This window comes from Eptesicus fuscus, chromosome 4, assembly GCF_027574615.1.
Source record: "Eptesicus fuscus isolate TK198812 chromosome 4, DD_ASM_mEF_20220401, whole genome shotgun sequence".
In the NCBI taxonomy this organism is placed as follows: domain Eukaryota; kingdom Metazoa; phylum Chordata; class Mammalia; order Chiroptera; family Vespertilionidae; genus Eptesicus; species Eptesicus fuscus.
Window position 1 is genome coordinate 26,012,556 of NC_072476.1, and position 16,270 is coordinate 26,028,825.

General features: G+C 41.4%; 1 protein-coding gene across 1 annotated transcript in view; it reads left to right on the forward strand.

Annotated features, from left to right (window-relative positions):
• Positions 1-16,270, forward strand: part of LOC103286268 (S-adenosyl-L-methionine-dependent tRNA 4-demethylwyosine synthase TYW1) — a 122,270-nt gene that overhangs the window by 8,880 nt on the left and 97,120 nt on the right. Inside the window, exon 5 of the mRNA XM_028145385.2 lies at positions 14,331-14,448. Coding sequence (XP_028001186.2) covers positions 14,331-14,448 — 118 coding nt within the window. The remainder of the gene's footprint in view (positions 1-14,330; positions 14,449-16,270) is intronic.

The following is a 16,270-nucleotide window of genomic DNA, read 5'->3' on the forward strand; positions in this document are numbered from 1 at the left end:
CAGCGGCTACGAGGGCTGAGGAGGGCTGGCAGCCGGCAGTGGCAGCAGCAGTGGGGTGATGGGGGCGGCGCCTAACCCTGATTGGCTGGTTGCCTCCCGCAGAGAGAGGCCAGAGGGGAGCGGGTCTAAGTCATCAGTAGGACATCTCCTGAGGGCTCCCTGACTGAGAGGTGGCAGGGCCATGCTGAGGGACCTGCTCCCACCCCCCAGTGCATGAATTTTCGTGCACTGGGCCTCTAGTAAATATATGAACATGCTCTGGAATCACCTATGTTTAAACAAAGAGAAGTAAACAACAAACCTTTCCTTTGTTCTGTCTTTCAGCTGCTGTTTCATTTTTCTGTTCTCTTTTTCTAGTCAGTCTTTTTGCTTATTTTCCCCTATAATTCACTTTGAATATATTTTAAAACTTTTTAAAGTACTGAGGTAAAATTCACATAATGAAATTATCATTTTAAAGTATATAATCCAGTGGTATTTAGTACAGTCACAATTTTGTGCAACCACTACCTATATCAAGTTTCAATACCTTTTCATTGTTTCAGAAGGAAACCATGAAGCGGGCACTCTTCCCCACCTTCCCCCCACCCTTGACAACCTCCAACTTGCTTTCTGTCTCTATGGACTTACTTATTCTGGATATTTCATACAAATGGAATAATATAATATGTGACCTCTTTTTGTCTGGCTTCTTTTACTTAACATGTTAAGTGCCCAGCCTGTTTTGTCTTCCGGACGGAAAATATAGTGTCAGTCACCGGTGACTGACTGGGCGCTTAACGTGTTAATATAATGTTTTGGAGATTCATCCATGTTATACATGGATCAGTACTTCATTACTTTTTATGGCTGAATAATATTTCATTATATGGATATGTCACATTTTATTGATCCATTTACCTGTTGATAGACATTTTGATTATTTCTTCCTTTTGGTTATTGTGAATAATGCTGCTGTGGCATTCATGTACAGGTATTTGTGGGCCATGTAGTTTCTTTTGCAACTATTACTTCTGCTGTTGTATCAAGAAAGTATCCATAGTTACTATGTAAATGATAGGCACCTTCAGATTTGACTGGAGGCTGGCTGGATTTGGCCTGTGGGTCATAGTTTGCTGACCTCTAGCCAAAAATATTTGATATCCATCTAGTCACCTCAGAATTTCAGAGGGGGGGTAGTAGATGGTTTGCTACTTTGAGCAATATATTTCTAAAGCATTGATGTTCCAGGAGGAGGAGCCCTTTGAGAGTTCCAGTGAGGAAGAGTCTGGTACTGAGGACCACCAGAGTCTGACTTCTGTGGTTGATGTTGAGGACCTCGGCAACATTATGAATCATGTCAAGAAAGAAAAGGTACTGTAATTTTGGGAAATAGTGAACTGGGATCTTTCAGTGGATTAACATCTAACATTCTGTATTGGTGTATAGTCCACCTGAGCTCATAATTGGACAGTTTTATTTATTTGCCTCCTGTCTTGTGAGTTTTATACTTTTTTGCTACTTTTACATGAACTCTGTGAAAGTCTTCCCTCTTGGCCCTGTGAAAATGAGTTCGTAGTAGGATAGGCAGAAGATTTTTAGCACAAGAACTGAGGAAAGGCTAGATGGTAGGGGGACTTCATTGTGTAGCTGAAGGTGACAGGATGACTGTGTGGTAAGATTGACAAGTGTTAGGATTTCAAGTGGAGCTCTTATGTGTAGTTGCTTTCCTGTTTTACAGACTGAGCATGTTGGGCTTAGGGATGATGGCGGCTCAGTCTGCAGGTGTTGAGATCAGCGTGGGTGGAGGCCCTAAGAATCTAGGAAATTTCCTGTGAGTTGTCATTGTCTCAGTGACTAAACAAATGCGAGAATGTAGGATTTTGGGCAGATTCCAGTGATCTAAAATTGAAATAACATAAAATATACAATTATATAAAAATATAAAATCTCAATTTATGTGTGAGTTTTGGGAAATGAGAATATTCTAAACTAAAAATGTATCAAGTGCATAAGTTTTAGAAACAAAATAAGTAAAACTATGGAAAAATCCAAGAAAATCAATCATAAAATTAATACAAACTCAAATGAAGAGAATTTAATAAGGTAGCAGGATATCATAGGTAAAAAGTAAAAAAGTTTTTGTATTTCCAAACAATAACCACTTAGAACTTGTCATGGAAGGAAAGACCACATTAAAAAAAAAAATGACTACATAGAAATACATTTAAAAAATACCCTAATTCTATGTGAGGAAAACTTTAAAACATTTCTGAAAGATATGGCAGTGCCCTGAACAAGTGGAAAGACATCTTGTTTTGGGGTATGATGACTCAGTACTGCAAATATGTCACTTCTTTTAAGTTAATACATACATAAGTATGATGCAATTCATTAAAAATTTTAATAAATTTTTTTTTCTGGAGATAGACTGGTTGATTCATGTGGAAAAATAAACATGCAAGAATAGCTAGAAAAACCTTGTGGGAAAAGTAGTAATGAGAAAGGCCAGATATACCAGATATTGAATCTTACTACAAGACATCTGGTACTAGCTCCTGATGAGACAGACAGACCAAGGGAACAGTAAAATTCTAGGAATAGACCCAGGTATATACAGAAATTGCGTATATGAGAAAGGTGGCATCTCTTTTCCCTAGTGTGAAAATATACTTTTAAAATAAATGATGTTGACTACTAGATACTAGTTGTGAAAAGATGAAACTGGCTCTGTACTTATACATACATCACGTACAGGTATTTGACTCTAATTGGGTCAGAGATCTAAATGTTGAAAACATATATAAATAGTAGAATTAGATGTGCTATTTTTTAACTTAGAGAAAGGTTTTCAATATGATTCAAAATCCAGAAGCTATAAAAGATTGAATTTACCAGTGATTTTTATAAAGATTTATATGGCTATAAACAAAATCAAAAGACAAATGATAAAGTGAGGGAAAATATTTGAATTAAAAAAAAGAAGACCTACACCTAATAGAAAAAATGGCAAAAACATGAATAGGTAAGTCTCAGAAAAAGCTCTACAAATAGACTTAAAAACATATGAAAAAAGTGCTCAAATTAAAACTGCAGTGACCTACATTTCTCACCTAGCAAAATAACAAAAATTCAAAAATTGGGCAGCACACACAATTAGTGAAGGCTCTGGGGAAATAGGCATTCACACCTTGCCAAAGGGGGTCCAGAATTGTATGGAGTGCCTTTTGGCAGTCTTGACCAAATTTACACAGATTTACCCATGATTCAGCAGTCCCAGTTGTATGAATTTGCCTTGAAGATAAATCTTCACAAATACAAAACAGCATCTGCACCAGGTTATGCCTCACAGCATATATACCAAACAACTGTCAGATATTGGTTGAAAAAAGCATGGTATATCCACAAAATACAATATTGTTGTGCAGTTGTGAAACATAAGGTGTATCCATATCATTAATGTGAAAATGTGTCAAATCTCTAAAAGCCTGACAAATGTTAGAATGAGCACTAAGTTTGCTTAGACATTTTAACTTGGTTTACTAGTATATGTTTTTCTAGAGTAGATTAGTTAGTCTGTTTCAGGTTTTCTGCTGTTATAACTAGCATGGGTCTAGACCCGTGGTTGGCAAACTGCGGCTCGCGAGCCACATGCGGCTCTTTGGCCCCTTGAGTGTGGCTCTTCCACAAAATACCACGGCCTGGGCGAGTGTATTTTTAAGAAGTGGCGTTAGAAGAAGTTTAAGTTTAAAAAATTTGGCTCTCAAAAGAAATTTCAATTGTTGTACTGTTGATATTTGGCTCTGTTGACGAATGAGTTTGCCGACCCCTGGGATAGGGGCTTAATCACAAGGAACAATAACAGCCTGTAATTATTGGAATCGAGAGTCTAGGTCAGTGGTCGGCAATCCATTAGTCAACAGAGCCAACCACTGGTCTAGACCATTTTTACTTTTAAAAATATGTTAATATTTTCTTAGGTTATATTTTTCCAAAGTTGATATAGTAGATTAAAACAAATGTATAATTTTATGGCCCTTGATTAAAAAACTCAGTAATTTTCAGTGGTAAAACTGACTTGAGACAGAATAGATTTCAGTGCATGAGATAACTGATATAGATAGATTTCTGGATTTTCCCACCAGATTTAGAAAAGATATTTAAAGCTTTATTTGTAGTGAATGAAGAATTTGGAATAGTTTTCCCCTCAACTCTATTGAGGTATAATTGACAAAAAAAGTATATATTTAGGTTGTATAGCATGATTTTTGATAAGATTATAATATGATGATTTGATATATGTATACATTGTGAAATGATTGCCACAATCAAATTAACACATCCATCAACTCACATAGTTACCTTTTTTTGTGTGTGTCTTGAGAACACTTAAGATCTAATCTCAACAAATTTCAAGTATACACTTGAAGAGTTTGGAATAATATGTGGGTTCATTTTTTTTATTGTTTAAAGTATTACAAATAGTAGTACATATGTCTCCTTTTTTATTTTCCCAATTGACCTTCCCCCAGCCTCCTCTACCCCCCGACACATGCCCTCACTCCCCTCCCAGTGTCTTGCATCCATTGGTTATGCTTATATGCATGCATACAAGTCCTTTGGTTGATCTCCTACCTCCCCCCAACTCTCCCCAGCTTTCCCACTGTCGTTTGACAGTCTGTTCGATGCTTCTCTGACTCTGTATCTATTTTTGTTCATCATTTTATACTGTTCTTTATTATCCATAAATGAGTGAGATCATGTGGTATTTTTCTTTCACTGACTGGCTTATTTCACTTTTTCTTTGCTTATTTATCTTATGTCCATTAGAGGGCACTGAAGAAAAGTACTAAAGAAAAATTTGGATAGCCATGTAAAGTATTGTTTGAAACGAAGTGATTTTGAACTTTGTGAACTTTAAGAAGGTGGTTTAGCCCGGCTGTCATGGCTCAGTGGTTGAGCTTTGACCTATGAACCAGGAGGTCATGGGTGCCGGTCAGGGCACATACCCAGGTTGCGGGCTTCCCTGTGTGGGGCATGCAGGAGGCAGCCGATCAGTGATTCTCTGTCATCATTGATATTTTTATCTCTCTCTCTCCCTTCCTCTCTGAAATCAATAAAATATATATTTAAAAAAAGAAGTTGGTTGATGACATTTCAGGTGACTAAAAAAAAAAAATCTCTCATAAAACCATTAGATCTTGGATAAAATATATGTATTTTTTCCAACTTCATTATGGTTTGAAAATAAGCCACTCATTTTTGTTTTACATTATTGTTTGGTTATGGCAGAGTTTCCAAATATGTCTTGTGTTTTCATTATATATTAGATGTAGTATACTAAATGCAGTGATGGATGTTATTACTGCTTTCTTTGGGGTTCGTTCACACTTATTCCTGAGCTCTTTCAGCTGGATCATCGTTATGTATTACACTAAATTTCCTGAGTTGTTAGGAAGCTCTAGTACTTAGCTCTAGGGCCAAAGTACTCCTATTATAAGACCTCTTTTTGAATAATACTAACTTCAATGGAGTTACACTGTCTCAGCTTGTGTGTCTCTTGGCGAGTTATTTCATTCTCTGTGCTTCAGTTTTCTCATCTCTAAAGTGGGAGATAATAATGGCAACTGCCTTCTCAAGTTTTTATGAAGATTGTCTACCAATGGTCTTTGGCACCAATTCAACACCAACAGGAATCCCCAATTTGGAGTGTAGTGAAGAAGGAAACTTGATTCAATGCAAACAGCTCAATCATGATACAACTCAATTATGAACAGCGTAGCTATGGAATAGCACAGCTGTGAGGTGGCCCTTAGGTGAGGCCTCTCTCCGACAGCTCTGCTCTAGCTCACTCTGCTCTGCCTTGGTTTACCCTTCTCTGGTCCTGTAAGATGACTTTGGCGTTTCTGCTCCAGTGGGGAAACATAGTATTTAGTCTTGGGGGGAAAGGGAAAGTGTGCTACCAGAATCAGAGAGGAACTGACTTATGTAGAGAGAAGTCCCTGCTTCTGGTCTCTCTCTGCTTGTGTTTTCATTATATATTAGATGTAGTATACTAAACGCAGTGATGGATGTTATTATTGCTTTCTTTGGGGTTCATGCAAATGAGGACTCCAAATCCTCACTGTTTAATTGGTTCACAAAACACTGTCCTGATTGGTTAGAATGGATTGCTCTGATTGGTTGGTGAAGATGTTAATGAGAATATAGCTGGGCAGCTCTGATTGGTTGGTGAAAGTCTTAGTCTATTGGTTGAAATATGATTCCAGAAACTCCTTTATAAAGGTTGGCTCACATTGTAGGAACACAGTGCAGCAGGCAGTTCAGTGTGGAAGGCAGGCAACTTAGTGCAGGCTTCTCCCTGCTGAAGCGTGGCTTGTGTGAGAGGCCCTGCTGCTAGGCTCTGCTTTTTAAATTTGAGCCCAGGTAGCCACCAGGAGCCCTTCACGGTGTCTACTAGAGTAAACAAGTTCATCCATCTAAAGCCTTTATTTTTTTGCCTGCCACACAGTATGTACTTGATAGCTATTAACTATCTTCTACTATCCATACTAATAAAAGGGTAATATGCTAATTAGACCGGATAGACCAGACATCTTCCAGACATCATTCCAGACATCCTTCCTGACAAAGCTGGGGCCTGGGCGAAGCCACCCTGGGTCCCAGGAGCCTGTGGCCAGCCAGGGCGATGTTGCCCAGGGTCCCAGGTGCCTGTGCCTGGCCTGGGGGAAGCTGGCCTGGGTCCTGGGTGCCTGCGGTTGGCCAGAGGGAGGGAAGCCCGGGTTCTGGGTGCCTGTGACTGGCCAGAGGGAGGGAAGCCCGGGTCCCGGTTGCTTGCAGCCAGCTGGAGGAGGGAAGCCTGGGTCCCGGGTGCTGGAGGAAAGCCGATGTCAGCAGCTGGGGGAAGGAATGCCTACTCTTGTACGAAAATTCGTGCATCGGGCCTCTAGTATATGTGTGTGTGTGTGTGTGTGTGTGTGTGTGTGTGTGTGTGTGTGATATATATATATATTTGTGTGTGTGTGTGTGTGTGTGTGTGTGTGTGTGATATATATATATATATATGTGTGTGTGTGTGTGTGTATATATATATATGTGTGTGTGTGTGTGTGTGTGTGTGTGTGTGTATATATATATATATATATATATATAGCTAATATGCAAAGTGTCCTCTCAGGAGTTTGACAAGGAGACTGGGAGTTCGATCACTCACTATGACGTGTGCTGACCACCAGGGGGTGGTGCGGAATGAAGGAAGGCCCTGGCCAGCAGCCGGCAGCCGGGGAAGGGAGGCCCCGATCGGCAGCCATAAGGCCCCGATCGGCCCTGATTGCTGGCCAGGCCTAGGGACCCTACTTGTGCACAAATTTCGTGCACTGGACCTCTAGTTATCGTTGTAAGAAGATGCCTTCAAATGGGCTAGGTATGGTTCAACTAGTATACCACCGTGATTTTCTACCTTCTTCCCTTGGTAGTAAGGTGTAAGACTAATTCTAGGGCTGAAAGGAATTTGAAGGGTGGGAGTGATGTTCAAGAACAAGAGAGCTAGAGTTTGAAACATTGGAAAGTTAGGAAGACAGATGCAGAGGGGATGGTGTGCTAGGGAGCATAGCATGTTTTAGGGAACTAAATAGTTTTGTATGTGTAGAGTTGAATGGGGATGGGGATGTGTGGAGAGGTGAAATAGAGAAGTAAGGCAAGGGCAGGGTTCTGGAGGCCTTGCGTGCTCTGTCAGGGGCATGTGAGCTTTATCCTAAAGGCAATGGGAAACAATGTGTTCATTTGATTGAATAGGATGAGTGTGTTGAGTTGTGGGGAGAGAGGGAGTTCCAGTGTGTAGGTTTGGAGTATTAGGAGAAATCAGAGTACACATTGGGTTATCTCATTCAGTCCTCAAAATGACACTGATATCTGTACTATTATCATCCTCACTTTACCATTTCACAGGGAAAGAAGCAGGCTTGGAGAATTATAGCATTTGTTCAAAGTCAGAGGGCTGGCTGGTAAGTGGTGGGAATCAAGCCTAGACTCATCTCTGTTTCATGCCCCTTTGCTGCCTCTCCAGGGGAGAAGTAGTTCCCAGAAGGGAAGTTAGAAAAATTCGGGTAGAGAACAGTGAGTCAGGAAGAGCCTGATAATTCTTAGGTTGTTTATTTTTTCTTTCATTTATGATTTGTAAATGTAAAAGGAATTGCTATTTTTTTCCTGCAGTAAGTAAATATTGTTAAACACTCCCCACAGCATGTTCTGGTTAAGCAGACAGGCAGTGATATCAGTATCATTAGTATTGGAAATAAATGGTGAGTGCTTGGTAATTACTCACCAGAGGAACATTTGCATTTACAAAAGGATTTCAGTGTTTCCAGTTCCGATTATAAAGTTGCATAAGACTGCAGTGGAATAACATGAAGCTAGTTCTTTCATAATTATTTTTAAGGTTTCCAGTGTTTAACTCACACAGAAACAAAAGGTGACATCCCTTCAACTCCAGGACACTGCCTTTAAATCAGCCTACTCAGCCGTGGCCTGTGCAGGCCGTCTTAATAGTAAATTCCTTTAGTCAGGCTATCCAAAATAGAATCATTGGGTCAGAGGAAAACCATTTTAGAGCTCTTGACACGCCTGGTCAAGCTGCTTTGCAAAAAGTTCACACAGCATCCTTAAAATCTAGTATACACAAAAAGCTTTGAGTCCTGTTGAAAATTGGTCATTTAAAAACTGAGCTCTGACAAGTGAGTGGTATATAGGGGATTTGTTTATTAGACAAATTGGATCCTGCAGAAATGGGGTTAAATTGCAGCAGGTGGAGTTTTAATTACACCTGAAGAAGACTTTAATATTGAAAGTTTCGAGATCTAGAATGAGTTACTAAAAGAAGTGAGCTCTGTTTTTCTAGAGCTAGAAATACCTGTCTGGTAGTTTTGAGGCATTTATTCCTTTATTTGGCCAATATCTACTGAATATTTACCCTGTGCTACTGTGGCTACAGGCCTACACAAGCTGACTGTATAGAAAAATGACCTGGGGATTCTGTATCCAGCATCTTCTGTGTGAATTGGTAAGGAAGGGGATCACCTGATGGTAAACAAGGATAAATAAAAAGAAACAGATTTAAACAAATAATCAGAAACACTTCCCCACCCCCACAGAAGAAATGTGTGCTTTGGTAATGAAAGTATTTTTTGTTGCAAAACACCTGTTGTCATTGTCCAGCTGTTATTGGAGAAAAATGTGTCTTGTCTTCTACTGTTGCTAGTGAGATTGAGGTTCTTGGGGTACCGCTGGCATAAGGATTTCCGTGGGAGGATGAGGTATGACAGAAAGCTTTATTTCTGTGCAATTACATCCCTGGATTTCCAAAGTCCCATTTCTCTTAGTCCAGTCATAGAAGAAGTGTAGCTGGGGTTTCAGTAGGACTAAAATTAGAGCCAGTGGCAAGAGTTTCTGGTCCAGGTTGCAGCCAGGTCCAATACAGCATTAGGCTAGTTGCAGTTTATTAGGCCATTGTGTGTGGGGGTCCACATGGCTGTGGACCACACGGGAGAATGCTAGGAAGCTAAGCATGAGCCATGAGCCAAGTGTGCCACGATGAACCAAGAGAACAGGGGAGTGAGTTTCTTTGTTCAGAGGATTATATATCCCAAATTTCTGAGCACTTGCAGTGGCCATGCCCATTCTGGCCAACCATCTCGGTCCCCGGGTGTGATTGACAAGCAAGTATCTTCCGTATGTGGTTCCCTTCCCAGCGTTTTCTAGGGAACATGTCTATAATGTCTGGCCTTCCCTTTGCTCCTTTTCTGTTATTAATAACTAGTTAATTACAACAGTATCACAACTAGGTGGCATTTTACCTTAAGATATTTAACAAATCACTTTGCCTTTTTTTTTTTTTTATAAATCCTAGGCAATTTTGGGGTGGTACTGTGATGTCTGGGATGATGATGTAAAAATGAGTTAGGTAATATTGTATAATGTCTTTAAAAAAAAAAAGAAAATTAGTACCACTCTTTGCTCTCTTTATTACATATGATTCATATAGTCTATTCTGTTTAGTAAGAACTTCCCACTTATATATAACTAGGGGCCCAGTGCACGAATTGTGCACCTTGAAAAGAACTGTGGACTGTGAGGCTGCGGTGGGCACAGGGGCGGGTCTCGGCCCATCCTCCACGCCCCTGCCGGGCCCCTCCCGCTGTGGCCCCCGGTCCCCTGTCTGCCGGCAGCCACCACTCACACCCGCTGATGGTCCTGAGCGATCGGGGCTGGTGCCAGGCATGGGCAGCGGGTTCGAGCGTTGGGGCTGGCACTGGCAGCAGGTGCAAGGGCTGTGCGGGACTGCGACACGTGGGAGCAAAGAATTTTCAGTAATCACCAGAGGCTTGCCCTGATGACAGTGACCAGCGCCCTGCCTTGGTCTGGCGTCCCCGCTCACCTGCTCCACCATCCCGCCGTGGCCAACGCCCTCCATGTTCTGCACTCTGCCACCTCCTGCTGACGTCCACCATGTTCCATGTGCACCCCCTGGTGGTCAGTGCATGTCATAGCGACCGATTGTTCGGTTGTTCCACCATTTGGTCTATTTGCATGTTAGCCTTTTATTATATAGGATCATTTTCTCAAGTGCCTAGGAAGTTAGTGTATAATTGGGTTTTCTTTTTGCATGTTGGAAAACAGTAGCTTGGAGAGGGATTTTTCTTTCAAGGCAAGTGTTATAGGTTTGAGAGTTGGAGAAGGGGTAGAAGTAGAGGTTGGAGACAGGCAGACCATTTAGTTTGGTTGTTGCAGTTGTCTCGTAGAAGAAATCAAGGCTTTGGGCAACAGTGGTGTCATTACAGATGGGGAAAACCAGTATGTTGGGAATTAAAACCGTGTTAAATGTAGTATACATGAGAGGGAGGAATAAAGGTTGACCAATTCTGGGATCTTCATTTATTTCTGTTTAGGCTATATAACAGCTATCTATATATATAAAAGCCTAAGCGACTGTTACAACCAGAACGACCAGACGACTGACTGGCAGCTATGACGCGCACTGACAGCCTCGAATCTGGTTCACCCACACCTCGGACCCAGACAGGAGGGAGTAGGGAACCCAATTCCTCGTGGAATCAGCTGTTGGTTAGTGTGCTGCTGGGGCCATGACAGCCCCGAATCTGTTTTACCTGCACCCCAGACCCAGACAGGAGGGAGGAGGGAGCCCGATTCCTCGCAGAATCGGCCGTTGGTTAGCTTGCTGCTGAGGCCAACCTCCCATGGCCCCTCCCCCCAGCCAGCTGCCCCCCCCCCCCACAATTGGCCCCTATGTGGGGGGCTGGCTGGCCAACCTCTTGCAGTCCCTTCTGCCAGCCGGCTGCTTTCTCCCCCCCACCCCCCGATTAGCCCCAATCGCCAGTCAGGCCGAGGGACCCCACCCATGCACGAATCAGTGCACTGGGCCTCTAGTAAAAAAATAAAAATACATAGGTCCTATGTAGTTATATTCTAGGCAAACAGTGAACCATGTCTGCAGCTAGGAGATTAGAATTTGAATGGTGCGTTGCATTTCCTTTGCAGGTGTTAGGAACCATTGCATTTCACTTTAGAAATGAAGTTGCTGTTACATATGGAACATAGGCCCAAACTGCCATAGAGGCCAAGAATGATAAATGTTGTTTATCCTTATTGCTCAAGCCTCTTAATAATTGCCTCTGATCTTTTTCCATGTAAACTTTGTGTCCAAAGTATTGAATCTGGAGTAGTTATACTCACATTTTATAATAGATAATTTCTCTAGTGATGGGGCATGGATGATGTTCATGCCATTCTTTGAAGAGTACATTGTATTCATTACATAATGGTCAGAAGTTTTTTGTTTGTGTTTTTAACCACAAGAGGGTGTTTGTAGAGTTCTGAACACAATGCTCAGAGGCCAGTGTCATGGGCTGGCTCCAATTTTGGGTTTATGTGGCCTTTGTGGTAAGCAAATAAGCTGAGTGATGTTTTGTGGTGACAGTGGCTTTCAAGAGTAAATACTGCCACCTTTCAATTCTTGCATCATTAGTAGCAACTTACAGTAACTGCTGCGGAATTATTTCAGACATTTAAATGTGGTCAAGGTCAAGGTTGTTTCCTTTAGCTCCACCGCAAGTCTTCCTTTTTAGCTCACTTCTTTGATTTTAGGTCTGAAATAGACTTTTAAAAAGCCAAAGGACTCTTTTTTTTTTAAAACATATACCTTAAAATAACCGGATCCTTTTAATTTATCAAAAATGCCCTGTGTCAGACTGATCTATATATATAAAAGCCAAGTGTCCGACCATTCGACTGCACTGATGTGCACTGACCGCCAGGGGGCAGACGCTCCAACTGGTAGGTTAGCTTGCTGCTGGGTTCCTCTCGATCCAGACTGGGCGAGATTGACCAGACATGCCCTGGAGCCAACCTCCCGTGGTCCCCCTCCACCCTGCCCGCCTCTAAAATATTTCTTCTAATTAATTTCCTTTCAATGTGCACGAATCCTCTAGTTATTTTTATAATAGATAAGAACAGATGAATTTTGTTTATAAGTTTTTTCAATTCCATCTGAAAATATGCAGTTGAGAACTCTACTAACAGAAGCAGATTTTCTCTTAACTTTGCATTTAGATTATATTTAGTGGTTTGGAATGCTGACTTTTAGGACAGATAGAATGAACTGGGTTTGTTTCTCATTTGGTACATTTGATTCTAAAGCACTTTTCCACTGAGTTCCTACTTCAGAGTAAGTCCCTATGGTAACAGAGAAGGTAGAGAAATTAGCTCTGAATTTCATCTGTTTACCTTTCTCTATTAAAATAAATATTTAGTCTGTTTCACGTTTTATGTCTAGAGAACATTGAACATTCACAAAAGTAGACAGAATGATAGACTGAATCCCTATCAGCTGTTGCCCAGCTTCAACCATGGACTGTCCTCTCTTCTGTATTAGTTTGATGCAGATCTCAGACATCTTGTCATCTGTGAGGTGTTTTCATTTTCAGGTGGAAAGGGTACTACTGTGAGTTCTGCTCACTGATTCACTGGGGGCTGGACATTAGAAAAAGGCAGTCTAGGGCTTGGTGGTAGGGCTGCTGTCAAGGGGAATTATTTTGAATTTCTGCAGTTTTTATTAAAATCTGATGAGTGTTTCCTTTAAAGTGTAGCACAGACTTTGTGTATTGTCTGAAAATATTAATTTGCTCTTTACCATCTTTCAAAAAGACATTGCGATAACTTTAAAAAATTTAAATGTACATATACTAAGATTTAAAAAGAGAGGAAAAGCCCATGAAAAAACCGAATGAGGTTCATCTTCTAATACGAAGCCACTTATAGAAACTATAAGACCTTACACAGTGATCAGCGGTGTGCTGTGGAATTTTCTAGTGGTCAAAGTCAAAAGGAAACACAATCCGTTTTATCCTTCAGATTTCTTCCTGTTAGTGAAGACAAATTTTCCTCATGGGATCTTGTAAAGCAGCGTTTGCCAACCTTTCGGATCTCACGGTCCATCAGTGGTCCGCAGACCACCGGTTGGCGACTGCTTTTCTAAAGGAGCTACTGGGGCATCAGGTGGAGGTCGTGGAGTAACTTGGTCTCTGAGCAGACGGTTGTCTGGGAAGCCCAGAGTTCTTTTTTTGACTTGTATTCGGGGTTTGCAGATTCAGTAACCTGCAGTAGCTATAATTTATTGAACTCGATTATGTGTCAGGCATTGTGCCAGGTGATTTTATTTCAATTAATCTTCAATCCATTCCTGCTCCATAGATACTACTTTCCCCCTTTTTCAGGTGAGGAAATTGAACCTCAGAGAAATAACTTGCTGAAATTATGTAGCGGTTTGTACTCAGTGTGCTAAAATATTTGACATGTAGATACATGATTATTGATTTATGTTTTGTGGGTGTATGTAGCTACTTAAAAAAAAAAAGACTGGCTTGTCTTTAGATTATTGTCTGCCTGGAAATGGGATCATTTTAGTGAGAACGGTTGTGGGGCCATGGTTCATGATGAGTCTTTTTGTTCATGCTACCTGTTCATGAATGTTGGGCTGTTATTTTTTTTTTTCAATTTTTTTATTATTAAGGTATTATATGTGTACATATCTTACCATTGCCACCCCCCACCCCACTCCCATATATGCCCTCACCCCCCAGAGTTTTGCATCCATTGGTTATGCTTATATGCATGCATACAAGTCCTTTGATTGATCTCTTATCTCCCCCACCTCTCCCTAACTTTCCCCCTGTAATTTGACAGTCTGTTTGATGCTTTACTGTCTCTGTATCTATCTGTGCTGTTCTTTTCATTGTGCATTACCATTTCTGGCTTTCACTCTTTTTATTTTAACGCAGAGAGAAAAGGAACAGCAGGAAGAGAAAACTGGTTTGTTCAGGAACACCGTGAAGAATGAAGCCAGTGAGAGAAGAGCTATGATAACTCCTGCTCTCCGAGAAGCCCTTACTAAACAAGGTGAAAGCCCTTAAGAATTGTTGTTATAATACTATGCTTTAAGCATTCTAATTTAATACCTGAAAGCAGAAGCATAAAATTGGGATTGCCCAGGGGAAAGTAGGTCGTGAAGTCCTTCTCTAGCAGCGTCTGTGTGACTGTGCCGGTTGTAGCTGTCTAGGGGGCCTTGTTGCTGTGGATCACTGTGTGTTGGCTGCCTCGGCCAGCAAATTCCTCTTTGCGTGATTTATTGGGATGTTAGCACCTGTGTGGCTCAGGTATACAGAAAGGAAATGCCATTACTGGCTTCTTTACAAATCATTGTTTATTAAGGGAAAATTATTAAACACAGAAAAAAGAACATATTGATATTATGCTGGGTTAATTAGAAGTGTTTTATCTAGAAGTATATCTGGATTTTTATGGTTATACCTTATTAAGGAGGCTGTAGTCGAATGTACAAATAATATTGTTGAATTATATTTTCTATGGAAGAAAGACAAGAGTCAATAGACTGACTTCCTCTCCTCTCTCCCTCTTTAGTGAGAACCTTTTATGTGATGGTTATGACGATGCAGAGGAACGTAATACATTATCTCCTTCAAGGAGCTTTTAGTCTATTAGAGGAGACAGACAAGTATATGCAGATTTTATATATAAACCTGTTTATATATATAAAAGTGTTAAATATACATAAATATTATTATATATAAAATATATATGTTTGTCTTTTAATTGGGATATATAGACTATTTAAAGTGATTTTATGGTATGTTTAAATCTATCATGTTGCTGTTCATTTTTTGCTTGTCTCCTGTTCTTTTATCTTCTTTTTCCTGTTTTCCTGCTTTTTAGATTAATTTTTTAATAATTCTGTTTTTGTTTTTTTAAATATATTTTTATTGATTTTAGAGAGGAAGGAGAGGGAGAGAGAAATAGAAACATCAATGATGAGAGAGAATCATTGATCAGCTGCCTCCTGCACACCCCCACTGAAAATTGAGCCCACAACTCGAGCATGTGTCCTTGACCGGAATCAAACCTGGGACCCTCTAGTCCGTAGTCCAACGCTCTATCCACTGAGCCAAACCAGCCAGGGCAATAATTCTGTTTTATATCCTACTAGAGGCCCGGTGTATGAAATTCATGCATGGGGGGTGTGTCCCTCAGCCCAGCCTGCACCCTCTCCAATCTGGGACCCCTTGAGGGATGTCCGACTGCCTGTTTAGGCCCGATCATGGTAGGATTGGGCCTAAACGGGCAGTCGGACATCCCTCTCACAATCCAAGACTGCTGGCTTCCAACTGCTCGCCTGCCTACCTTCCTGATTGCCCCTAACTACTTCTGCCTGCCAGCCTGATCACCCCCTAACCACTCCCCTGCCAGCCTCATTGATGCCTAACTGTTCCCCTGCCAGCCTGTTTGCCCCTAACTGCCCTCCCCTGCAGGCCTGGTCCTCCTCAACTGCTCTCCCCTGCAGGCCTGGGTCCCCCCCCCAAATGCCCTTCTCTGTAGGCCCTGTCACCTCCAACTTCCCTCCTCTGCCGAACTGGTCACCCCTAACTACCCTCCCCTGCAGGTTTGATCGCTCCTAACTGCCCTCTCTTGCAGGCCTGGTCCCTCCCAACTGCCCTCCCCTGGTCCCTCCCAACTGCCCTCCCCTGCCGGCCATCTTATGGCGGTCATCTTGTATCCAAATGGGGGCAGGATATTTGATCACATAGGGGCAGCCATCTTATGTGTTGGAGTGATGGCCAATTTGCATATTACTCTTTTATTAGATAGGATAGAGGCCTGGTACATGGGTGGGGGCCAGCTGGTTTGCCCTGAAGAGTGTCCCGGA